Below are 27,969 nucleotides of genomic sequence, written 5' to 3'. Positions count from 1 at the left end.
GCAAGAAACGACAGAATATCAAAATAGACAGTTTTGTCTATTAAATACTTAAGTTTTGCCGAAAATCTGGTACATTGAGGAAGCTATTTAATGTAGTAAACAGAGATGGATCTTTAGCTTATTTTTCAACTTAATCTGGTAGATGTCGGTACCCTGTGCAGTGAGGGGAATTTCCTGCAAATCCATCTAAATCTCTTGAGTGTTAATTGTAGTTTGATAACATTTATAAACGTTAAGTACTTGACAATGTGCTTGTTAGGAACGTTAGGCAAAAGCAAGATAAAATTTGTTTCTGATCTGTTTTGTTTTGTTGTTTTTTTTTTCTTTTCAAAAAATCCACAGCCTAACCATAGACTATCAAAAATAAGTTTATGTTTTATTAGATTTGAGATTGGGACGAGAAAACGAAGGTGCACCATGGATGGATGGATAGATAGATAGATAGATAGATAGATAGATAGATAGATAGATAGATAGATAGATAGATAGATAGATAGATGGATGGATGGATGGATGGATGGATGGATGGATGGATGGATCGATCGATCGATCGATCGATAGAACCACTGATTTTGATTGATACGGGACATTAAAATTTTTGATATTGGTTTTTTATAATAAATAAGTCGGGTGTGAAATGTTTAAACCGCCTTTCGAAGTACCTTAATTTGCATAATAACATCCGTGAACGAAAACATTCGAAATAGTTCAAGTGATGAGAGAGAGAGAGAGAGAGAGAGAGAGAGAGAGAGAGAGAGAGAGAGAGAGAGAGAGAGAGAGAGAGAGAGAGAGAGATTATGATTAACTTTATAAAAAAATCGATACTATTTAAACCAAACATGATAAGAAGATAAAGATCTGAGGTTTAAAATAGTAATTTGGCGTTTTAGATGTTAATTATTCGTCTGCCATACCCCCCCCCCCACATAATATACAATGTATTTTTTTTGTCGTAGTTTAAGCTCGGATATACTTAATTTGATTGAAGTAATATTAACAAGCATTATTGAAACTCGTTACATGTATATATTTTTTTATATTTTAAAAACATGTAGGCCCTACTTACTATATTTATATGTTTTGGCCTTACATGAACATTTTCGATGATGTTACAATACACATACACCCATCATTTACAAGCTTGCAGTGAAACTGATATATATATATATACTAGAACTTCCTCTATCAAATCTATAGGACAGGCAAATGCAACTCAATTAGTCTTAGTTTTCTTATTACTTCAAAGAGAGCTTTCCATGTTGGCTCTCACTTTGGTTTTTGGGAGTTGATTTTAATCAACTCTCCTATGCACTTACTCGGGCAAAGCGAAAGTGAAACAGTGTTTGGACCTAAGCACAAATCAATACCGCTGACAACACTTAGTCTAGTACTTAGTTCTTGAAAATAATCGATAAATTCGATGCTATGTATTATGAAGCATTGTTTTTCAAGAAAACTTATTTATTGATACCATGAAAATAATAAGTTTTTAATTTGTACAAACAATTTAGATATTTTTTAAAGTCGTATGTATTCCTACGCTAGAGTTCAATGTAGTCTCGTTCAACCAGACGCTTGGCTGTCTCCGTGGATATCCGACAAAACTGCTTGTCGGAGAAAAACGGAGACAGCCGATCGTTTGGTTGAACAAGACAAGAGATCAATCTTGCCAGGATCCATACAAATTCTCAGAAATATTTCGATTACTGATACTACTTGCCATGCAAAATCACATATCGTTGATTTTGAATAAATGATAATCGATAAAATCAACTCCCGTCAGTACTTCAGTACTTTGATTATCATAAAGCTACATGTAAAATATGTCCTTAATAGTGTAGTATTGTGAATTTTTTTTTTTTTTTCAACTTCTAGAAAGCATATTTCTTTTGATTTCCCAATATTTCGCAGTTTTGTTTCCATGTCATAGTAACTATCAACCAAAGTCGTTAATTAGTCATTCACAGACTTACGAAATTTGTGAAATATTTACAATTTTTTTTTTACTTTTAAGAGCTGGTCCACCTATTATATCGGGCCGTCTTAAATTCGTTTTAACGTTCCAAAAGTATTAAAATACACCGAAATGTTTTTCACGAAGATTAAAAGTTAAAAATTTCAAACATAATAAAATGAATGTAAATTGCAATTTATAAGTTTTAAACTTTTAATGAAACAAATACACTTCGTTACATGTAAACTATTTTCTTTTCAAATAATTAAGAAAAAAAACCCCAATTATTTCAAAAAGAATAAAATAACCGACTATAGCCTTTTAAGAAAAACGCTCGGTAACTAATGCTGAAGTATAGACTCATCGAACAAGCAGAAGTTGTCTTTCTTGTCAAATCATGAATATTCAAAGATCACATTATAATATATATGTAAATAAGTTAAATGTGGTAAGATTTTTTCATTCACGCAATTGCAAATGCTCGTGGTGAGGTCTTTGTAAATAACAGTGAGGAGATTAATTCAATTGAACCAAAACATTCACCGCGAAGTCATATACTTTCTATTGGATTAACTTAAATCTGGCTCAAATCCTCCAGGTGTGAAGTTCGTCTGCCCGTGTAATAGGGCAAACGTATCGGTATATACACAGTGATTTTGTGCTACGTTTTAAATTTTCGTTGAAGGTGACAAGTGTTAAAAATAGTAAATTCAGTCGAGTAAGGAAAGAGAGAGAGAGAGAGAGAAAAAAGAATAATTGAGTCTTTTAATTGGATTTCATGACTTCTGTTCATCCCAAAATGCAACGCCGGTCTATAGTGAGTGCGATGTAAATGGTTCGGTTGAGACATAGTGTGTCTGTATATATTCCTAAAACAGCATGAGAGAAGGTTACGGAAATATCGACTGATGTGGTGAAAAAAGAGGGAAAAGAAAACCGTGTGTCTAGGATCAATCGCTATATAACCGTCGAACGGAAAGACGTGATATCATTAAAAGTAACGAGATTAACCACAGTTTATAAGGACTTTGGCCAAACTTGATCGATTTTTGTGCACGTGTATTGTGTTCAGTATTAATAACACTACTCGGTGATCGGGTTATCTTGGAACTTAAAAAAAAAAAAGAAGTTACAACAACGAAATCTCAACACCCCTCCCTACCACGTCTTTTCATCACCAAAAAAAACCCTGTAAAGATGGACTGGTTCCGGATAAACGATTTCTTCATGTCCTTCGTGACACTGTTAACTTATATTTTGGACCAATTTTACAGCATAGAGTACCGGAAAGGATTCCAAAGATTCTTCTCTGTTCTGAGGAAAATGGGGAACTCGGTTGCTGGTCCATCTTGGAAGGATCCCGGGGATATCCGAAAGAAGGAAATTCTGGAGTCCAGGAACCGCTACATTGACGAACAGTTCAAACTAGATGACGACGATGATCTAGATGAGGTGGACTCGGCCGTCAAAGGAACCAAAGGTGGGTTACATTACACATAAATCCTAGAGGTTTAATCTGTTTAATATGTATATATGTAATTAAGAGGGCTGGATGGTCGTAACCATGTTTAAAGACTTTAATGGTCTCCTAAAGAAAAAGAGCTCTTTATATAGCTATAAGATTTATTACAATTTTAAGGCTATAATAAATGAAATATTTGCTGAATAAATATTTGTTTTTTACATATGTAGCTTAAAAATAAATATCTTAAAGGTCATGGTAGATATATTGACCATCCAGCTCCCATAAATAAATGTAATGGAATTTTGCCTCAACAGGGCATTCTTTTTTATCAATGCATATAAAACAACATCCCCAGGGCATACTGCGAACCATCGAAGCAAGTAGTCGATTGGATAGGAAGTGAAATTGACCGTTATATATATGTGACTGTGTGAGAGAGAATGGGGTGGGTGAGTGGGTGTTGGAGTTAATTGACACACGAATAACCAAAATCTTCATCGAGGCATGTACATGTATGAACTGTCCTGCTTGACATGTGAAAACCCTTAGAATTTAAACATGGAGCTATACTTAAAGGATTATTCACACAGACAGATTAACAGACAAGAACTAATTAAACGGTAGCAGGCGGGGAATTTAATGCACACAATCAACTATGAATGCATTTTATTTACGTTATAAAGTCCAAGACTCATCATCTGATGAAGACCTTGCCTCCCCACGAGTAATTTAGACTCAGTATTGAACATTCGAATCCCTCTTAAGAAGCCCCCTTGATATTACACGCCTGTTAATAAAATCCAAAACTTCCATAACATAACCCCCGTGGCTTTTAATCGTTACGCAAATTGCTACTCATAGATGCATAAATGTTTAGCATTAAAACATATGTTAAATGCTCTGTCGGGCAGAATATCTAAAACTACCTTTATTTCTAATTTTAAGGTGTTGCTGTACACTCTAATTGCAATCTTGACTCAACTTCACTGACATTGTCCCAATGTTTTCGTAATGTTTAATATCAACGACCGAAATTTTCACCCCCCCCCCTTTCCCAATTCAAACAAAATGAAAAGTTAAACAACATATGTGTATAGGAAATGCATTAATTTTAGTACACTCGACATACGGTAAAACTTCACTAAAGATAAGTTAAGGAAATAAAACTCTTAAATAAAAATGAACTAATTGGATGAACGGAACGGGAGGCAAAAATGGAACCAAAACAATCACCAAGACCCAGACACATACATGTACAAACGTCCCTTACTTATTCTGTGCAACGCTACACTCAGTAAATAAAATGAAATTAAATGGAGAGCGTGTCCCAGTGTTCAGATAAGGAAACCATCAATTTGATTATATATTGAATATAGACTGGAATTTGCCCTTCAGCTACATTTAGCGTTTGTATACATAGCACGTTTTATGGCTATTCCAATAACGTCCATTTTGAGCTCCAAGGTCCAGCTTTTGGCTATTTTTGGCTAGGATGGAGTGACTATTTACTAAAAGAATGTATTAGACCTTGACTTCAAGCTCATGGACACTTGGAGTCGATAGATAGCTTTGATTTTGTTTTTTTAAATCTCTCGATCAAATAGAAGGAAGGGATCCCTTCGTTTTGTGATTGTTTCAGATTTAAACTGTTAACATGTCGTAATATTAAGTAGAGTCAGGTATACTTAAATAGAAATACATTGTTTATTTTAAACATTAGTCACTTTTTTTAAAGATAACTGCGTGTCCCCAAATTTGGCCAGAATTGTACAAGTCGTGGAAAACATGCGGTTTCATAAAACGAATTATGTTTCGTTCGACATGAATTTCATGTAAATGAACTAAATAATTGTCATACAATTAGATAAAAAATGCAACGCTACTACATTCAATTATTGCAATTTTACATACACACATAAGGACATTCACATAATAGCGGCCCCGACATCAACAGGAACATTGTTCTATAACTTCTAGATAATTATTACAGTATTTCCTATATGAAATTTTAACAAAGATATTTATTATTTACATGTAGCCATGTCGGTCATTTAAACCCCTCTTTCCTTCCGGAGTAGGGATGGGGGGGGGGGGGGGTCGTGACAAATTAAGATTTAATATTGTTAAGATATGAACAGACAATTATTCATTTCCTGTATATAGTGGCGGCTTAATATCGGGAACGCCGAACTGTTTACTTTTTATTTCATTTAATAAGACAGACTATATACAGTAGCTATTAAGTATCACTTGACAGTAGCATGGGAACCTAATTTCAAGTACTTAAGTATCAGAAACAGGCCCATATATTCAACTATTGATGTCATAACTATTGAGTATAATGGATAGCTGCTGTCCTGTAACTCTACGTGGAAATTTCGGGTTAAAAAACACATGCACGGCATGTAAACCCAACTTTTTCCGTAAAGCTACAGAATTGCAGCTATAGTATTGAACACCAGGTAATTTAGGTACTATAATAAAACACTGTTACATACAACATTCATCCATTGACGCCCCATATAGTAGCTGCAGACATGTAGCTCTGCGGCAAATTCTGGTTGACATACTTGTTCTGCATGTCAACCCAGCTTTTCCTGTAGAGCTACCGACTTGCATCTATAGCATGGAAACGTATATAATTCAATACTTCTTACTAAAAACATGCAAGCTCGTGTCTATATATATATATATATATATATATAAATATATATATATATATATATATGTATATATATATATATATAGGTAAATCCAGAAAAAATTCACAGTGGTCGGATAAGATATAGAAAACTTAAATGAATAAAAACACAAAGTCCGAGTAAAACATAAGCGCTTTCATTTTTATCTGAAGATAAAAATGAAAGCGCTTATGTTTTACTCGGACTTTGTGTTTTTATTCATTTAAGTTTTCTATATATATATATATATATATATATATATATATATATATATATATATATATATATATATATATATATATATATATATATATATATATATATGGGTCATTATCAAAATATGCAGCCTTTTGTGTCAGTGTCAGTTTAAAGGGGGAAAAATAATGTTCTGGGGAATATATACAGTACCATTGGATTTTAGAAACTTAAACCCATATTGTTGAACAAATAAATCGACAATTTTACTGCTTAAAGTATAAAAAAAATATTATTTGTTATGAGATTTCAGTGAATTTATGTTGTCATTAAATTTTTCCAACGTCTTTAACCTACAATATCTTCAATAATATTGATGTTTTATTCCAAATATCGCCGTTAATTTTCAAAACAACATTCATATTTTAATTTCTGCTATGCTCCTTAACAAGTTCTTTTTTAAAAACAATGAATTTGATGAGATATATGCTTGTACAAAAAATTTTTGTCATTGGTGTTACAAGGCAAATTATATAAAAATATCTTAAAATACATCAAGTAAATAATATTGTACTACAGTTGGAATCCCCCAGATCATAGTGACATCATTCCCTGCTACTAAAAAGATTAATGTATCAGTGATGACATCATTGTGATAGAAAATATGGCAGAAAATGTTAGTATGCTCCGAAAAATACAATGTAAACTGTGTCAGTGGGATAACGTGCTATTTAAGGTTTTCTATTATGAAAGAACAAAAAAGTTTTTCACATAAATGATGAATGTTTATCACATTATAACATAGGCTATGTAGCTTCGTGTAGTAACTGTTCTCTTGGGTCATACTGCTACATTTACTATGGATACATCAGTGGTATAACGGTCAGTGGTGTAACCAAAAATTGTTGTTACACCACTGAAAAAACTGTTACACCAAATGACATTATTTAATTATTTTACTTTTTCTTCCATTTCATTTACATTTTGAGCATTTTGAACAATTGTTATTTATCAATTTTACAAGTTAGACACTGTCACAATAAAGAAAGCTTGACTATTTAATTGCAATTGTGTTTTCTTAATCTGGAAAATGAGACCTGTTACACCATTGACATTATTTGAAACACCATTGACATTTTGTATGCTCTAATTATGTTTTACCCATTTAAATACTTGATTAAAAGATAAAAGTAAAAACAAATTTATTCTAATAAAGAAATGAAATTATCCACATCATATTTTTATTAAAAAATCAAATTTTTTAATGACTTATAGTGTACAATAATATATGTTATTCCACTGACATTTCACATTCCCTATTATGTTATACTAAAATCTTTCAAATACTTAAAGGTAACAAATGCTAGCTGAGCTTCAAAAACATATATAGACAAAGAGGAAGTGTAAATGCATTGTATGCATAGATTTTGGAGAAAATTGGAGAAATTTCAATTGTATTATCCAAAGTGTATGATTGATATGAGCTGGTATAGTATTGAAGATGTTGTTTGTGAGATTGATGAGCCGAAGAAAGTTCGAACTCGGTACAAGGTGGATAAAAGTGTGTGGATGTCAATAGTAAAAAATATAACATCAAAGAATGAGTGAATTCATGTAAAAAAACATCTACATGCCATTTTTGTGTCAGTGGTGTAACACTGATTATAAGTGGTGTAACAGTGTGTCTATCTTCAGATTATAAAAGAAGGAGGCACAAAAACTTTTATTTAAGATCAAATTAATCATGTTTTAAATGCAATCAAAAATAAAAATTAGTTTATTTTACAAAATTTAACACGCTTATCTCTTATTTATTATCGCTAGGTCAGTGGTGTAACTTTTAGTCAGTGGTAAAACATAATAATCAGTGGTGTAACGTGCACATTTTTCTCCAAATAAAATTAACGGACAATGATTCATGTATATTTGAAAACACCAGTGCATTTACAATAATGTCTTTTTTATGCTCCATTAAAAGAAAAATCAAGTTGTGTTCTTTTTAATGCTCAAATTAAAAATTTGTTGAGTAACATCAAGACTTTGTCTCAAATGTTATGTTGGTCACTATGTAAATGTGTCAAATATTTTCTGTTATCTAATTCTAATAACTTTAAATGAAGTTTGTTGATATAAACTTTATGTCCATCATTTTAAAAGAATTATTTTATTTTATTTAAGAATTTTTTCCTATACTATATGCCTGTTACACCACTGACAAAATGTTCACAGTTCATTAAATTTTAGTCTAATTATCAACCAAATGGTAGATTCCAATGTTTGCAAATTTTTAGATGTTATACTTCATTGTTTGTTAAATGTGTTTTTTGCAATCAAAGTAATTTTTTCTGCAATAATTTTCTCATGTTTTACATATTTTAAAAGTCTGCATATTTTGATAATGACCCATATACACGACATTCAACCATTAACACAGTATATACAAATGTATAGAGTAACTTGGCAACCTGCTGTGTCTGTGCGTGTGTTATGGCCAAAGGGAAACAGTTGTTGTCCATTTGGTTGAAGATATTTATGAAACAATTTATAATTATCTCTTCTCTCCGTGAAATTGAGATCGCCACACACTCCATGCCAGTAATAAATCCCCGAGATAAACTGTCTGTCGTCGATGGACAGTGTTGCATAACCCACTCTACCCCAGACACCCATAAATCATTTTAAATTCACATTGAAACTGCTATAATGTCTTCTGATATACGATTTTTTACCGGTATTCTTCCGTGCCTATGTAAACACAATTCTCCGGTCTGATACCGTTCACCATTATTTACAACAATCTGAATTTGGTAAAACCCCGTGTTCCCGACCACAAGCCCCCCCCCCTCCCTCTTTTTGATACGTATTTCTGGTCCTTTCCAAGTCGCAGTGTTATGTGAAAAAAAAAATGATAAAAAGTTCCAATTTGTTATTAGCCTATACGATTCGTTTCTTTTTTTGCTTAACCCTTTCACCATTTATTAATTCGTCAATTTCATGCAGATTTCAATTTAATAAAAATACAGGTTTCATCCTATTTCAACCATACATACAGATGCATGCAGGTACATGTACGTGGTAGGGTTTCCATAGTATTATGTTGACCAACTATTGCATATTATAGTGTGCAAGCCTTTCAACAATCAAATAAATTGATTAACACATGATAGCATTACGTTATGTTATAAAAAATGGACATTTCAGAATGTTTTTTTTAATACAATAAGTACCTCTTCTGTATATCTAACAATATGATGATGCTCATCAAGATTTGTTTAATCATCGCGAAGGGAGAGATTTCTCTGGAGGGTCATACGTACCGTAACTTACGTTAATTATTGAACAGAGCACACACAATATCTATCCCATACACGCCAAACAGACAATTAGTCAGAGGTTCAGAGAATATTGATGCAAACACTTCCTTTCTGATTTTTTTTTCAATGTCGTGTTAAATTGTGAGTTCTATTTTTTTTTTAAACAGATAAATCATTAGGAAAAGTATTTATTTATTAATACGTGTAGCAAACAAGACGGAGCGAAATCATTCTCATGCTACTAGTTTATGTTTTCTTATGGAAGATTATAGAACTACATGTACGCAGACTCGGGCACGGACACAATTACTTTAAAATGTAATTGATTGTAATCGATTACAATATAGCATGTAATCGATTATTAATCGATTACTTCAATTATTTTTTTTTTACATTATAAATGTAAATGATACCTCTTCCGAGCAAATTGTATATTAAACTCTTGAACTTGATAGGGTTTTTTTTTTTAGCTAAAGGCCGCAGTATTTTCATTTCAATACATGTATGTTGCAGTTTACATGCAGCTTGTTTTTAGATTTGCGTTAAAAAGGGCGGTGATAGATACAAGAATTTCTGTCGTAGAATTCACCCACTAACCGCCCCCCCACCCCCAATTCTTCTCTAAAAGCAAAGTGAACGTATACATGTACATGTTCATACGTATACAAGACTGCAAAATTCTTAACGACGCCCGTGCGTTGCTTGAAGCTTGCTGTATTGCTTAAACATATTGGATATGACTCCCTAGTGTCAAACTCTCGGAAGTAATAACTCTGCTATATTAACTGCTAGATTATGAACTGCTATCAATATTACATGGCTTATGAATACGTGTAAAGGGCATCAGTGTCGATCTATGCATAGAATTGCCATTAATGAAAATTTGTCTGAAAGGGTAAAAGTACGTATGCAATGGGTAAACACTGGAAGTGCATAATGTCATGGTGTAAACTTTGAATTTACCGGGTGGCAGTAAATACAAAATTTACAACATGACAATTGTCCCGGGTGGCAGTAAATACTACATTTACCAATGGCATTTCGAAGACAGTTGTAAATTTTGTAGATACTGCCTCCCGGTAAATTCAAAATTGTCATGTTGTAAATTTTGTATTTACTGCTACCCGGTAAATTCAAAATGACAATAAAATGAAATATTCTTTCTGATACGATTAACCCAGTGTAACCCAAGGCAAACAGTTTTGCATTGTGCTGTTATTATTAGCATTAATACAGTATATTTTTTCAATTTAGGTACCTCGATCAAGTTCTGAGAGAGAGAGAGAGAGAGAGAGAGAGAGAGAGAGAGAGAGAGAGAGAGAGAGTTTTGTTTGTTTGCTTGTGTTTCCTTGTTGTGACTTGTGATTGTCAAATAGCCAAACTAAAATCAATTGACCATGGTCTTTTTCATGGAACATGGACGTATATTTGTACATGTTACTAGTATCAAATGAAAAAAAAAACGATCTCGTATTTCATCTCGCAATTATTTTTTACAAAGACAGTTTGATGTTTTAATGCATTACTCTTAATTTACTCCTATGTCTAACTCCATGGCAGTTGATTTTATTAAATTAGCATCTTAAAAGGCATTTTAGTGCTTTTTATGCTAAAGTAAATGTTTGCTAGGAAAGAAACAGTATAACCTATACTCATACAGAAGAGAGAATGATTCAAGAAAAACCTTTAGGAAAAAGCAGATATTTCGAAAGAAGAAAAATAAATCTATAAATATTTGTGATTCGATCGCATTTATGCTTATCAGATTATTTCTTTGGAGAATAAAAACTTGGCTACTAATATATGATTTATTGATGGAATGATAATGTCTGTTCATCACGCATTCACTGCATAAAAATCATTTCAGTTTTTGTTGATTATTTTATAATTTGAAATTGATTGAATAGCTGCGCATGCTTTTAATTGTTATTTGTTATAATTGATAGAACACGTATTAGAAGGATATTGGCTTTCACTGCACGTAAGCCACGGCGTTAATGGTTTAATTTTTGTTGATTATTTTGTAATTTTTAATTGATTGAATAGCTACGCATGCTTTTAGATGGTATATACGCATCGTTGATTTATTTTGTTGCTTTGCAGTCACTACGTTATTTTTCTTTGCAGTAAATGTCGCAAAAGTCCGAGGTAACATTTTCTCACTCTGAGATATAGCTATTAGTGACATTACAAAATCACGTTCGTTTATCATTTTATTTTGTCTTTCATTCTTGTCAATTTCTCCTTTGATTCTCGATAACTTTAAGTTAAGAACAACAACTCCAATAATTTTGATAAAAATTCAGAAGCAAATCATGTTACCTTTATATAAATATCTTGTTAAAAAAAACACTCAAAAAAGCACGAAAAATTCAGGTATGAACCCCAAATTAACCCTTCATTAATGACATTTCGGATATGTATATCACTTTGTTATTTGAAATAACTTACATGCAAGATCAATCAAATATGAATCAAAAAAGCAATTATATTTTAGTTATTAAAAAAACAACAACAAAACTTGACCCTTAATATTTTAAGAAAATGTAGCGTGTGATACAATATTCACGTATTAATGCATATACATGTAACACGTTCATATGCATGCATATCTGCAACTATTGATATGGAATGCAAAAAATGTACAAAAAGGTAATTTAAAAACTCTTCATGCTAGCCTGTACTTTTCTTCATTTTGTAGCTTATGTTGCTAGGTTACGAGGTAAAGCCAGTTTCTCTTTGTCTCCTTGCACACTCGGAATCTCAATCCTCAAAACCTTATTCGGATCACCTCGCCCTTTCCGTTGCTTATTAGAAATTAAAATGGCCGAGGGTGGTCCGAATGGTCAAACCCTTTGATGTATACATGTATATCAAACGCACCTCATGCACATGTATGTTTTAATGATCTCTCTCTGCAACTAACAGAATCAATCCAATCTTTACAAACCTACTGAGGGTCTTGTAAATCCTCATAAATATCATTATGTGTATGACCGGTGCCCTTCAAAGATTTATGTATAAATTGGCATAACATTTTTTTTTCATTACCTTTAGTTATTGATTATAATTTGTCAGCGATCAGAGTCATAATATGAATAAACATGCCACCGAGCTGGATTGAACAGAACCTGTTTCATTTTTTGGCTTTTGATGAATCTACTTTGATAATACAAACTTTTAAATTGCTTTACACATTTTACCAGCTATACGAAAAACTGAGTTTTTGGTTATTGATGTGATGCAAAAGAAAGAAAGTGTTCACATTTTTCATCCAGCAGCGCAAAATATTTTTTATGTTAATAATCAAGTCTTTCTTTTGAAAACTTTTGTTAACATATAGCGTAGTAGGATCCAACTTCTAACGTTTTGAATTACAAAAATTGATTTCTTTTACAGTAGTTATAATGTAGTAGTAACCTTTGATAACCCTATAGAGCACAGTCTGTTGTATTGTCATCTTTTTCCGCTCAAACATTGTCTGTTTGTCTGTGTCCAATACTGCTACATATAAATTATGTGAAAGATTAAAAACGATATTAACAGTAAAAATAGAGAGTCATGAACACTCCCCAAAAAACCATCCTTTTTCACAGAAATTCATGGTTTTGCGTTTATCGCAGAAAAGCTGGGTGAAATTTGCAAACATTTGCAGTCTGTTTGCTAGCACGATTTTTACACTGCTACTTCAATGTCACATGTTTTACTTGTGTGTGACAACGTGATCATTTACAATTTTGAAAACGCACAAGGCGAGCAATGCAGGCAGCAGGACTAGTAATATTCACAGACATAGACAACAGTGTTGTATAGAACCATTTTAACAAGAGCTTGGACTTTCTGTAGATGTGTCAAACAGTATTGTGACGTAAGCCTGTCTATTTCATTGTTGGCCACTCGGCTATTGCTCTTTGAAATCAGCTTGAATCCAGCATCATTTTTAACTTGTTTTGACGCAAGAAATAGATATACACGTAGCTACGTCCTACCAAAAGTCTAAGGTCTTGTAGAAATGGATCTTACTTTTCTCCGTTTGATGTGTGTCTCTTTTGTAGGAAAACTAACATTTATTTAATAAGTAAATTATAAGCAGACTGTGTCTGTTTTGAAATAAAATATATTTTTGAATTAAGTATGTTAACCTCGAAATAATATTTTTATTAAGTGTCATAGATTTACATATTTCACAGTAGCCTTTGCATACACATAACTATTTATACTTTTATTCTGTGTGAACTTGGCGAAATTTTGTGTGTTATTGGTGTTTAAAAAATATTACTTATTAGTGTAATTATTATATTATAATTTTATTTTTATTTTCTTACATGAATTATTTGCAGCCGCTGTGAAATTTAGAGGTAAATATCTGGCCCTTGGCTAGTTTGTTCATGTATACTACCAAACTAATACATGTTTTGCACATAATCTATATTTCTATTATTCGAACCAAGTAATCTACATATATATGTGAAGTTCTCTAAAAAGTCTGTATTATGTAACATGCACCATTGTCATTGCTACCTATATTGCCACATGCATATGTGCATGTTTAACTACTCCACGAATGTACATGTACTACCATTACTGTACAATTCAACCATTACTACCTATGTACTACTATAAATATAGTAGTATTATATATTAATACTCTTCTCTCTCTCTCTCTCTCTCTCTCTCTCTCTCTCTCTCTCTCTCTCTCTCTCTCTCTCTCTCTCTTTGTGTACCGAAAAGTTCAAAGTTCAAATTCTGGGACGATGACTCTATGTTACGATCATGAATGAATGGATGAATGAATTTGACGCCAACGTGTTTGCATATTTCGTCGATTACTACTATATTTACTTACTACTTTGACTACAGTTCAACATACCTGTTAATTTTAATGGAGGGTTGGGTTGAAATGACTCTTAAATCTTAATTGAATAGGTTAAAACGCCGACTTTGTTGGAATTTCCGATTAAAAGTGATGAAAGATATATTTAAATTACCAACAGGTGAATGTCTAGGTGTGGAATTAAAAAAAAAAGAGGTGTGATGAATCTATTGACAGACTTTTTACATCAAGGTTGAGATAAACGTAAAAAAAATAAACGCACACACAAAGCATGTATTAAGATATAGATGCAAAACTTTAAAGGGTTCGCTCTGTTTCATTTATCTATATTTAACACTTCGTAGAAACACGAGGACATTTTTGGCAGACATTATTAATATATATAATTTCGAAGTTAAAATTATAATACTGATGTTTCAAACTTTGGACGATCGCGACAAGTTTACGAGATTTTTTAAAGCATTATCAAAACATAACAGCAAATCTAAGAAATGTGTCTTCATATCACCAGTAAATCAAATGCAAGATTTCATTAAAAAACCCAGAAATCTGCGATATTAACTTTTAAGGTGGCTTATGATCCGCTATTTTCGTCATGAACAGGAAGATGTATTTATACGTAAACTGAAATAATGTTTTGATTATATATTTTGAGGCCGAGATGCATCTGTGTAATGCAAGTCTAGTAATTGATGTCAGGTTTTAAATTTTCTATATTTCGCAAGACAGTTTTTGTTTTAATATAATCTTTGCATTTAACTTACTAATATCGTAGATACGCTTCAAATTATTCAAATAAATTCATCAGTCATTCGATTTTTTTTTTCATTGTACACATACATAAAAAAATGCCACAATTTTATTTATCATGGCTGACAATTTTATTGACTAATTCTTTTTCCAGTGCTATGTTTTTCTTTGATTTATGATGATAAATTATGTTAAATTATCCTTTTTATTCATTAATTGTTTACATTTGATTTATCACAATAAAAAAGCGTTTTAAATTCTTTTTTACTGCACGATTCAATTAATTAAGTTCCAGCAGTTGTATTTTCGATACCTGTATTTTAGTATTTGTCGGTAGATAAAAAAAGCAAAATATACAAACGTAAATATCGAAATACCCCCCCCCCCTGAAAAAAAAATGCAAATTGTTTAAATTTCTTCCATATATTTGTGCAATTTTAAAAGTTTATATACATGTAACAGTTAGATTAATCTCATGCATTCATAATACTCCAAACAACAGACTCCTTTTATATCTAAAATTACCGGTATTTCAGCAATGTATACATGTAAGCCAAGGACAAGTGACCAATGAAAACCAAATTGATATGAATATCTAAAGCGTAATATGCAATGAACTTATCATATACTACTGTAGATAATCAAACCATGCTATGTATTAAAATGGCAAATAAAAAGTGGCCATGAGAATGCTTCTAATAATCTATAATTTTATGTATCTAACATCTAGTTACGAACATGTGTTCTCTATCAAATCTAAATTGATGAGAAATGCGTGCTCTCTCTCTCTCTCTCTCTCTCTCTCTCTCTCGCTCTCTCTCTCTCTCTCTCGTAATCAGTGTGCATGTCATACTGTCTTATTCTAATATACAATCACTAAAACTTACCTTACTAAGATCATATGGTCACAATGTTACGATTTATTGTCAAATATTGTGTCATCCTATCAAGTTAAATAAATATAAACAGTTATGATTGATTGAAATGGTGTTTATTTAAGATTGAACAATTTTGAAACAAGTCTTTCCTCACGATTCATCACAGGTTTATTATATTGTTTTTTTTTTATTCGATTTGTATGATTGTTTTTAATTTTTTATCTTAATTTCAGGTGTATACAACCACCACCGGAAACTGAAGAAAATGCCGTCTGTTTTAAACGAAATGGAAATCAAAGCCATGGAAATTAACCCAAAAGACCACAGTTACCCCTTTGAGAACCTCATTTTTGAAGGAGGCGGCAATAAGGGACTTGCATACTGCGGTGCTGTCAGGGTAAGGGGAGAGTACTCTAGATAATCAGTTTTCAAGGGGTGAAAAAATACCTGCTTGCGTTGAAATGGTATCTATATAAAAAATTCGGTTGTCGAATTAACTGGAACAGTTGTTAAATAGATGAACCCGTTGTCGCAAGTGCATTTTACAGGAGAAAAATTGATGCTTTTCAATTAAAAACAAATGTTAATTTCTATCGATGATATCTTTTTTTTTTTCATATGAACCCAAAGTTCGGTATGTCTTATGTCCTTGTTAATCGACATATACGGTGCCTAGTGTATTTCGATATTCAGTCCTGTAATTACATGTACTCAACTTGGACCTTAATTTCTTATTTTTGAGAGAAGAATACTTAATATGTGCACTGGATAATAGACATAGAAAGCCAAAATCATTACGGAATCTAATCTGTTTTAAACGAGTCAACATTCATAGAATTGTGAATTTGAAAAAAAAAGAAACAGTATAATTAATAGAATCCGAGAAGCATTTCTCAAAGAGAAATACCAATTTAAAGAAGCTTTTATATTGTTTGAATATGTTGTGTCATTTGATATTTTGAAATCCAGGGACAAATTTGAAAACACCTATCTAACCAAAGTTTCTTTTCTTTATGTTTTAAAAGCTTTAAATTGAGTAAATGGGGTACAGACTTGTTATCTTTTCAAAACCATTAAATATAACTGAGAAAGAGATATTTCTTTGAACATATAAATCGAATACGGCGTTGTAGGTATGCATGTACCGGCAGAAAATCTTTAAGAGGGCTCAACGGTCGTGGGTATTTTTACACTGTTTACATCTCCTTTATAAGAAGAGCTCTATATAAAAATATAAAAAAAAAATCAAAATTTAAAAAGTAAAATACTTTGAATTTTCTTTACTAAATATTAGTTTACAACTAAACAAATCATATCTGAAAAATTTAAGAAGATCTGATGGTGAATTTGTTGACCACATAGCCTCCTGAAGTATGCATGTATTGCCTTTGGGGTTTTGCTTTGTCAACATTAATGCCATATGAGCATTTATTACCTAATCAAAGGGATTTTGTTGTTTTATTACAAATTAAATATTTACGTCTATTTTGTATATGTATTCAGATTTGAAAGTGATCTATTGAACTGCCGGTCAATAGACTGCGATCTATTAGACCGCCGGTCCATAGACTGCGATCTATTGGACCAGCAACGTATTTTAGAAAAAGTGAAATTGCTACAAGAATTAAAAGAGAACTTTATCATGTTTATTTTACTATTGTTCTCAGAATTTATCTTCATGGTATGAAAACCTTCTGTAATTTATATTAATTGTAAACACAAAATACTAAAAACGGAATTAGGTAATAAAACAATTATTTAACGCATGAACAGTCAATAGACCAGAACTTTTTTCCCTTGGTGTAGGGAACAGCTCAGTATGGTCTTTTGATCATACTTAGCTGTTCCCTGCACCTCGGGAAAAATATTCGGGTCTATCGACTGCTCAAGCATTAAATAATTGTATAATATCTGACTGCTCTACTAACGTAGTGGAAAGATAACAAATGTTAACAACGAACTCATTAAAAATATTTTCCACTCAGATTTGTCCTTTTGCCGCCTTCATTTAGCCTCGGTCTCTCGACGAATAGACCGTTACATACATGTATATAAATACAGTAGTAGTTTGGGATATGCTGGAGCTTAACCCCCCCCCCCCACCCCACCCCTCTCTCTCTCTCTCTCTCTCTCTCTCTCTCTCTCTCTCTCTTCTCTCTCTCTCTCTCTCTCTCTCTCTCTCTCTCTCTCTCTCTCTCTCTCTCTCTCTTTCTCTCCAACCAGCACGTTTAAATGAAAATGATTACGCGTACATCCAATGCTAATATTATCTCTCTATTTGCAAATTGGTATTAATGAAACTAAAGGGTGAACAATTTTTTTTTGAATCCTTATTTCCCATTTATTAAGCTTATACTTAAAACTGAATAAATATATATTAACAGTGAGGTCTAGTCGCAGTTTGATGACGATAATATACCAAAATTACACTCAGCCATCGAACATTTAATTTTGAAAATATGACGCGATCCGAAAAAGCAATTTATGGTCTTATTAACGAAATAGGGCATAGAATTTGACTACTCATTGTATGAAATGCATCAGACCTATTTACGGCGACCTTTTGCTCGGAATAATTAACTTTAATCTATATTTCGCTCAAGCTATGATACATACCCGGGATTTCTTTAAATTCAATTATAAGATCAAAAGGGTTTCATGAGGTAGACGTGTTGAATCATGGGGCTTTAAAGGTTCTAAAATATAGAATAAACAAGCGACAAACAAAAACCACATAAAACATTTTTATATACGTATACTTTCCGGTTATGATTTGAATCAAACCTGTTTTTCTTTTATTTCCCATCCTACATGTAAAATTTTAATCGTGATTTCCGGAAACCTCACCCTTGCTTTGATCCGAGTTTTATTTATCCATTGTCGTCTATGTTGCACCCAGCAACGTATGATTTCTGTTTGTTGAACGTGCAGATTGTTTGCGCCTCATTTCCTTTTGTTTTCACCTGTATTATGTGTTAGTCATCTGCATGCTCCAAACCTCGATTGAGACATTTAAAAAGTTCGTATACGTGTAGATCGCTAAATTGCGTCCCCGTGATAAAAAAGAAATGGCATAATTTGTAATAGTTTTATTAACGTATCTATGCTTAGAAAATTGAAAATATAGAATTTAATTTGCGCTGTGACTGTAAATACATGTACGTTCTAGATCCAATTGTGAAAAGTTTCCTACATGCATATTCTGAATTTTTTCTATGTTTCCCTGTTTGGCTGGTCTGTTAGACAATGTACCGGTACACAATAATATATGTAAGAGAAACATAAAAAGCATGTACTAGATAATTAAGAGATAATATAAAGCGAATTTTGATATTTTATTGAGGGTGGGGGGATGGGTGAGATAAGTGTCTAAGGTTTTAGCCATTTCTTGAAACAGAACGTCTATATCAATATCTACTACAAATGGTTGTTTAACCATTTAGAGTGGGATAAAATTCCGCCGTATTGCGCGTAAATTAAAATAACAGCCTTGGGCCCCCAGCTATAAAATCTCTCGCAATGATAAAACCTTGTTTGCTTGAGTGTAGGTAATCTGTGACTTTCTTACAGTTCATCTATTCTGAACCCTAAATATTTTGACACATTATCTCATACCATGAAATACTCGTACATGGAATGACGAGCCGGACGAATAGCTCATATTACAATGTACATAATCATTAACCAATTCCAGCTAAATGTAGCTTGTAATTGTATCTCCGACAGACTGAGCGAAACTTTTTGTCGGTAAAACACTCATAAGTAAATAAAGATAGTCTTTAAAATTCCGCATATTTGTATTAAAATAAATTCCAACGAAGCGCGTCTCGCAGCTGACACAAATCGTTTTTTTCCGGAAGTCATTTATTGCTATGCATGATAAATAGTTTTCTAACAGTTTCTTTGCGCTGCTGTTTATAAATTACTATTCGTAAAATATGAAAACCTAATAAGACCAAAACTTTATTCTGTAAGATCTTTTATGAACGGTTTTAATTATAGTAATCAGTGGCGTAGCTACCTTTTAATTTACTGTACTCAAAAAAGGTAGGGGGTCTGGGGGCCGCCTTGAGGCCCCCAGCGGGTCCAGGGCAGAGCCCTGGTGGGGGCCCAGGGTGCGAAGCCCCCGGAATCTCCTGGATTTTATGTTATTTAAATGACAAAACAGCCTTAAAAATATGACATTTTTTAAGTATTATGATTCCAATAAATATGAACAAAAGTTGCTGAATTCCGAGACAAACATTATTTACCTGGTACTCTTCGAATATTTTCTTTAAAATTTGCAAGACCCCCGTTGCTCTTGGATTTTAGGTTTTAGCTTTTAGATTTACAGGCTTTTGATGAGATATTGTCTAAAAATGTTACAATTTTACCTACTGTATGTGTAAGGGAAATGTTGAATTTTAAAAGAATGTGTAATTATATATGAAACACTGATACCCCAGCGGAAACCAATTGCATATGACTAAAGATAATAGGCGTTTTGAAACAGGTCTATTATTCAAACCGTAACATACTTACCTAAATGACAATTTTTTGATCAAGTTTATCACAATGTATTGTGACTTTGTCAAAATTTTAATCACCCGACCGCCGACTTTAAATTACATGTAAGTATAGACTGACGGTATTTTCCGGAATCGTAGTAATTGCACGATGAGAACTGAATACTAAATATGCAGATTATAATTCAGTGGAGTCTCAGTACGATTTGTTTACGTGCAAACAATAGGAAACTCAAATCATAAGACCTATGCTTTGCAAAATTTTGTGTATTCACTTGCGTTTTTGCGTAAAGGGCGCTACGCCACTGGTAATCATGTGCAATTTCTACTCATATCAGTCTCTGTTATGTACGGTTATCGCTCGTGATTGAAGGTTTCTAGTACTTTTAGTGTAACTTATTAAAGCATACACATATCATTGGTAAGGCGAATTTAAAAACGATTGGGACTTTTATTCCGAGAAGTTGATCAAAATATGGGTCGTTATAAAGAAAAATCGAATAGTTATTATTGATTGCGTTCAAGTGACAAATTAGTTTTTGAAAAAAAACTTGATTCTTAGAATGTAAAAAAATTCATCGAGTCGAAGATTTTTACGTAAATTGGTATCAAAGATTATTTTAGCTCGCCTGAATAATTACTTATGTTTTGAATATAGGTCCTATAGAAAAAGAAACGATTTACAAGCAACCGTAGTTTATACGTATATCTAGGCATTTGTTGTCTTATTTTCTTTATGTTATCACCTTTTACAACGTGTATGGGTAGCCTGTTTCTGAAAAATTCCGTCGTGCATAGAGAAACATTGAACATTCAGAACCTGACCGTAAATGTCATGGTGCCTGTAACAATATGTATACTAACTAAAGCCATTGTAGATATAAAATAATATAAAGGAATCAATATGAATAATTTGCGATATACGGAAGCCTGTTGGTGCAACGTAAGATAACTATTTCATCTGAGAGCTGCCACGCTCCAGTCCTCATAATTTTTAACAGCCGCAAGATGAAATATATTTTTCACTTGTCACCAATAATGGGCTTTCTTAGAAACACTTCTTGTTTATTGTAGGCTCTGGAAGAACTTGGGATGATCAGTCAGATCAAACGGTTTGCCGGTGCCAGCGCAGGCGCAATGACAGCTTCCTTGATGGCGGTTGGGTACGATTCAAAAGACATCCAAGGCTTCCTCAGCCAGGATATGTCCAAAATGTTCCTAGGTAAACATCAGATCACGATATCTATAGTCAATCAAGTTGGTTCGCAAAACAGCCATTTGTTTATAGAATCATTTTAACAAGACCTTGGACTTTCGGTTGGACGTAGCTATCTATTTCTTTCGTCAAAACAAATTAAAAATGACGCGATTTCAGGCGAAATATGCACTGATTGCGTAGTCTTAGCTCATAAGTCAGACAAATCTTGTTGATTTCAAAGAGCCATGGCTGAGTGGCCAGCAGTGAAATAGGCAGGCCTACGTCACATTGCTGTTTGACTACCCAAAGTCCAAGCTTTTGTTAAAATGATTCTAATTATTCCTAGTGAATCTTGTATATTTAGCGATTACTTCACCGTTTTATATGGATATACTGTATTGGTCTACTAGTAGTTTATCTAGCGTATTTCTGTTATTAATAATTAATACAAATATAATTTCATCATAATCATTTTTGTGTTAAAAAAGGTATAATTATAACGTGAGTATGCTGATTTTTAGTCCAAAAATCATGCCCATAAATTTTTTTTGGACAAATACCGGTGTATGATACTTTTGAATGAACTTTGTAGTTTCTATACCTTATTTATGTCAGATGCCAAGTTTGGGGTGCTTAGTCTTCTGCCTAATCTTCTGACCGGATACGGTTGGAATCCCGGCAACAGAATCTACAACTGGTTCGGGGAAGTGATTGAAAAGAAGATGGGCAATAAAGACGTAACTTTTGGAGAGGTGTGTGTTTGTTGATTAGTTAATTTTTGAAAATTTGGAAGTATCTTATGACTGGAGACATTCCACTTTACGGAGATGTCAACTTTGGTTTTGATTTTATTGGGTGCCGAATATATATATATTCTAATTTATCAAGAATTATATTCTAATTTGTGTGTGAAACATTTGATAGTTAGTTGTGATGAACGCAAAGCTCACATCGACGTGTACATATATGAATAATAAGCTTTTGGCACAAAAAGTAAATGTAAGGGTTTGACTGGGTCTCAAACCATCAAGGGGAGTAAGTTTACTGATTATACGTGTATTATATTGGTGGCGCTTGACTGTAAATCAATATCAGACCTACGCCTGTAAGTTTACAAACATGATGATGGTTTTGGTTAAGTAAGGGGATATTAACCAAACTTGCATACGTTGTGATGCGTAGTTGCAGTTTTTTTTTTCAAGTAGTGTGTGGGGACCCACATTTCACTTTATGGTACAATTACGCTCGTAAAAGATAATTAAATCTCAATAGTAAAAAATGATTTAAAAAATGACGATTGTGGACCAATTCTAACCTAGAATCAATACTAATATCTCGAATTAGAGTCTCGGAGGAGGTGTTTTAAATTCGTAATTATATAAATTGAGCGCAAATAGAGAAGTCTTCACATTTACGACCCTGTCAACTGCATTCTTGGATCGAGTTTGTCATTAACGTACAACTTCTTTGTTGAGTCATCTACAAGTTTAATTGGCGAAAATTGCCCAAAGCTTAAAAACAAGAATCATGTTAGACATTGGACATGTCTTTGTTCGAAAATTGTGTCGTCTAAAGTACATTGAAAAAAGGAGTACAAGATACATTGTATTTTTAAATGCTTATGGTATAATTCCTTCTGTTGTTTTAAAAGACAAAACAAATTGCTTACATCTCCTTAGTTTCAGAAACTTTACGATGTTTAGAACAAAAACACCAATTTAGGATGTATATCAAATAAACGAATTCCAGTGACAATTTTTTTTAAAGAATAAAGCTTTGCAAACTGAAGACTTAGAATCTCGTTTTATTGTGTAAATTTGTACCGTGGGTTAAATTTCAAATCTTAGGTCAGATATATTGCATAGCTCGAGTAACCCAATCTCCAAAAACAGTAAACCTCACATTGGATGGCTGTTGTAATTTTTACGTTAAAAAACCTCTCGTTCTTTCGTTTTTGTATTTATATTAGTTTTAAATATAAATACATGTAACACTTTATAGTAGTGCATTAGCTTACGGCCCCTGAAGTAAAGACAACAAATTCAGCAAGCAGACGATAATTGCACAATCTGAATTCATCTAATCTACCTTCAACAAACAGTTAAAAAAAAGGTATAACAACGCAAAGATGATTGAAATAGTTCGATGTTCCTAAGCATTCTGCTTTTTTGGAACAACATACCATTTGTAGTTAGATAACTGAACTAACCAAAAATATAAATTTATTTAGATTTAGCCTATTTTTCATAAGTTCCCCGTTTTCTTATATAAATTCAATTCAAAGTAATGCCATTTCTGCATGGATTTATAAAAACAATTTTTTTAGGCGGGGATGGTTTGAGGAGGGGGGGGGGGGGGGGGGGAGCAGAAGCCTAACAGACACTTCAGATAGATTAATTATATGAGAAATCTGTTATAGCATTAATATGATCCAAACATTTGAAAACAAATCCGTTGCACTAAGAATTTGACTTTTCAGACATGAACTTGAAAAAGCTGTTTCCTTTTTTTAAGCTTTACGAAAAGACTGGAAAAGAACTGTGTGTTGTTGTGACAAATTTGAACCACATGACCGAGGAATATTGTCACGTAAAAACTACACCGGATATGCCTATCAGATTAGCAGTGCGCATGTCCATGGCGATTCCAGGTAATTAAACACCTTTATATTCAATTTTTATAATTTTCTTTCCGATGGAATAAATAAACTTTTCATTTATAGAACCGTTGTTATAAATATATAAAGTTTATAATTCAGAAGATACTTCCAGCAAAGTAGTCATCACAATTTTCAGTAGATAGATAGAAAGATAGTTTTAAATTACTTGATACAAAAGTGCTACACATTTTTTAGCCCCACTTTCCCGCAAGATGATGAACAAGAAGAACAATTATCTTCATATCCTTTTATAACTCTATACAGAACCAATAACATAATGAATTTTCATTAACTTAATGGGCATTTTCGTGCTATAGGAATGTTCCAAGCGACCAATTACACATACAACGGAGAAACAAACACATATGTTGACGGCGGAGTAATTTGTAACTATCCCATCCACTGCTACGACGGTAAGTCGGTTTACGTCAATGGTAAAACAGTCATTTGACAATAAACTTTATTTTCAAGTAGTGCATTTTGAAAATAAATGAAATTTTGTCTGAGGGATACTTCATTTTCTCACGCTTGAAACCCGAAACTTGCTTCTTCGGTTGTTTCCGTTAATGTTAACATTGTAAACGTGGACACATGTCCAGAAGCATCAAACGCAAGAACGAATGCACATGTATGAAGATACCAAGTTTGTAATTTTAATTTGCTACTTTTTTTTTAAAGGTTACTACATGAAGTTTTAATTAAATGGGTCGACATGTGCTCATAAAAGTATTCAATGAAATAATCTTTCTCCTCTCGCTCCCTCTCGGTCCTAACGCTTTGACAAAATCGGGTCAAAATCTTTAGTTTCATTTGCACAATAACCATGTCAGGTAGCTAGATCACATTTTTTTTGAAGCGTCTGTAAATAAGGCAACTGGCTTTTCATGTCCCTCTATAGAGTTGTCGAACAAGATTTCTGACATAATCCAGTGCATTTCCTCAATAACTAGGCCGTTTACACAGTGTGCACTTTATGCAAATCTGATCTTATTTGAAGTTCATCCATGCATCATCTACATAGCTATGTCGGACATAATTTGTAATGTTGTTTGATTCGGATGAGTAATAATGCATTTTTGTGCGCTGATGAAACGCAATAATAGATTCACATTTGATTTGAATCGGTCTGATTAGCAATTGAAATATTTTTTCGTAACGTTATTTAATCTTTATAAAGATTTTGTTAATTGAAAGACTACATATACATGTATATTTATGTAGGCGTAATCAAAAGATGAATATTGATATCGATTATTGAGATTAAAGGTAGCATCATTTTCTTCAACACATTCAAAGTAAAATGAAATTGTTTGATGATTTTATTAAAATTTTTGTTTTTTAAAAAGAGGTACGGCACAATAAAATTAAGTTGGCAGTAGCAAAGACGACGTTTTATCTACGCAACCATAGAAGGCTGTTTTGTATACTTGAACAATTCTGTATTCTAGACAAGTAAAGGCAAGAAATTATTGACACCATCGCCGTCTCTTCGATTTTAAGTAACTTTCTTTTCCTTTGCTGATGAACCTGGTGACAATCTGAGGTCTTCTGAAGGTCACCCAAAGGTCATTTTTGTTATTGTCATCCAAAAATCACATTTCTTTGAGACAATTTGCCTCAATGACCAAATACCAGATTGTAATATTCAGGATGATAAAAAGTCTTCAAGCTGAAATCTTTATTCCATGCACTGTTTAAAATCAGCAGAGGTTCTTCGTAGATAGAGACTATTGTGAAAGATGGAATTGAGTAGTGTACTTTTTAAGGGACGCATTCGTTAATGTTTTTTTTTTCTTTAAAAAGCTTTAATTACCAATTGGACTTCAATTGATTGGTCCGAATTTACCGGTCCTTCTAAGGTTATCATCAAAAGTATGTCTACAAATAAATGCATATATCGAATTTTAAAAGAGAGAACCTACTTGGATCAAATTGATCTAGAGGTTATGAGAACAAATTTAATGATAGCAAGTATGTAGTATGATGAAATTGCAGAAAAGAAAAAAAACATTACTCAGATTACATCACTGTGACATATGTTTCTCTGTAGTACATAGCAATTATCTCTGTCAAGTTGCACAAAATTTGTTATCCTACGGAGATATTATAAACTAATCACGTTGGAAAGATCAATCAAGATTTGGCAAGACGAAAATACAAGACGCCTCGATTAAATAATTAATCGCGAGGATCTAATAACCTGGGTGACTCTGCTTGGAGATTTGTTATTTTCAGTGTAACCTTGGTGGATAAAAATATTTCTTTCTTAGATGATAAAGATCAAGGTGCCCTTACACTCAATAGGTTTCCGTTTTTTTTTAAAACCAATTCCTAGAAATTTTTCTTATTGCTCTTGAGATTTCAATGCAAGAATTATCATGCATCGTCAAGAAACACAATATCACTTCTGTGGTTTCCGTATAGATTTTTGAGTGCCCTGTGATTCTATTTGTGTTTTACAATAAACATTTATATGCGTAGGATTTCTATGAAGCTTGCATTGGTTTCACTTCGGTTTTTGTTTGGTCGTCGTTAAATTGAAATCTCCATCGTCGCCGAAGGCAAATAAATGAATGTATACATCAAGGCAAAATAAATGAATACATAGAATTACTGTTCCCAATGTATTTTTTAAAATATCAGTAGTTCACATAATATGTATGCTACGAATAAGGAGTTCTTAGTTGATAGAGTATGAAAGAATCAAACATGTCGTCAAAATTGATCAAAGAAATCAGTTCCAAATAAGATGTTTTATGAATCCAAGAAATCAATCGTAGAAGCATTGCTTGTGTTTTATGAAAAGAAAATTGGTTCATATATATTTCAACTGTTTGTTCCCTTTTGATGAAAGTTCCCAACAAGATGTTTTGTAAATAGAAAATTGGTTCGTAGATGCTAAGTCTATTTGTTCTAGATATCTTTTGATGAATGGCTTGAAAGAGAACCCTTGTAATTTCTGATTCAATCTGAATGTGAGATGAATTGACGTCTAGGAAACAAAGACAACAGCAAATCAACAATTCTTGTTGAGATCTTTAATCTTCTTTCAAAAAATGTCATTGATGAAATTTTAATGGAACATTGAAGATAAAAGCGGCAGACTGACAAGATATCAGGCGCAATGCCAGAAACCAAAGAATATCGCGATGTTTGATCTTAAGGCTAAGACTGGCCTATGTTAATTCTACGCTTAACCTCACCTTTAGAATACAAAACAATTGAGAAAAAATAAATTAAAATTTAGATAAACCACATTTTTTGAAGGAGATGATGTTTATTCATCAACATGTACATACTGTGAGTTTTTAATTTTTTCGGTATACTGTTTGAGAATCTTGTCAGTTATCGATGTACGTATCTGATATATAATCTAAATTGTGCTCGAAATATTCTGTATTTCTATAGACTGCAATATCGTGCATATAAACGTAGTTGCAAAAATGAATATTTAACTAAAAGAATGGTATTTGAAATAGTAGTTTATTTGTTTATTTCAAATTTTTTTTACTATTATCTCATTAAACTACACG

General features: G+C 32.6%; 1 protein-coding gene across 1 annotated transcript in view; it reads left to right on the top strand.

Moving 5' to 3' along the window:
• Positions 1-2,401: 2,401 nt before the first annotated feature.
• The window catches only part of LOC128162913 (uncharacterized), a 35,079-nt gene continuing 9,511 nt past the window's right edge, over positions 2,402-27,969 (top strand). The window contains exons 1-9 of the mRNA XM_052826332.1: positions 2,402-3,434; positions 11,737-11,757; positions 12,311-12,331; positions 13,950-13,967; positions 16,305-16,468; positions 21,654-21,801; positions 22,393-22,529; positions 24,292-24,427; positions 24,754-24,849. Of these exons, the coding sequence (XP_052682292.1) occupies positions 3,152-3,434; positions 11,737-11,757; positions 12,311-12,331; positions 13,950-13,967; positions 16,305-16,468; positions 21,654-21,801; positions 22,393-22,529; positions 24,292-24,427; positions 24,754-24,849 (1,024 nt within the window). The 5' untranslated portion in view covers positions 2,402-3,151. The remainder of the gene's footprint in view (positions 3,435-11,736; positions 11,758-12,310; positions 12,332-13,949; positions 13,968-16,304; positions 16,469-21,653; positions 21,802-22,392; positions 22,530-24,291; positions 24,428-24,753; positions 24,850-27,969) is intronic.

Source organism: Crassostrea angulata, chromosome 9 (assembly GCF_025612915.1).
Source record: "Crassostrea angulata isolate pt1a10 chromosome 9, ASM2561291v2, whole genome shotgun sequence".
NCBI classification, from domain to species: Eukaryota; Metazoa; Mollusca; class Bivalvia; order Ostreida; family Ostreidae; genus Magallana; species Magallana angulata.
This window is presented reverse-complemented; position numbering and strand designations above follow the sequence as displayed.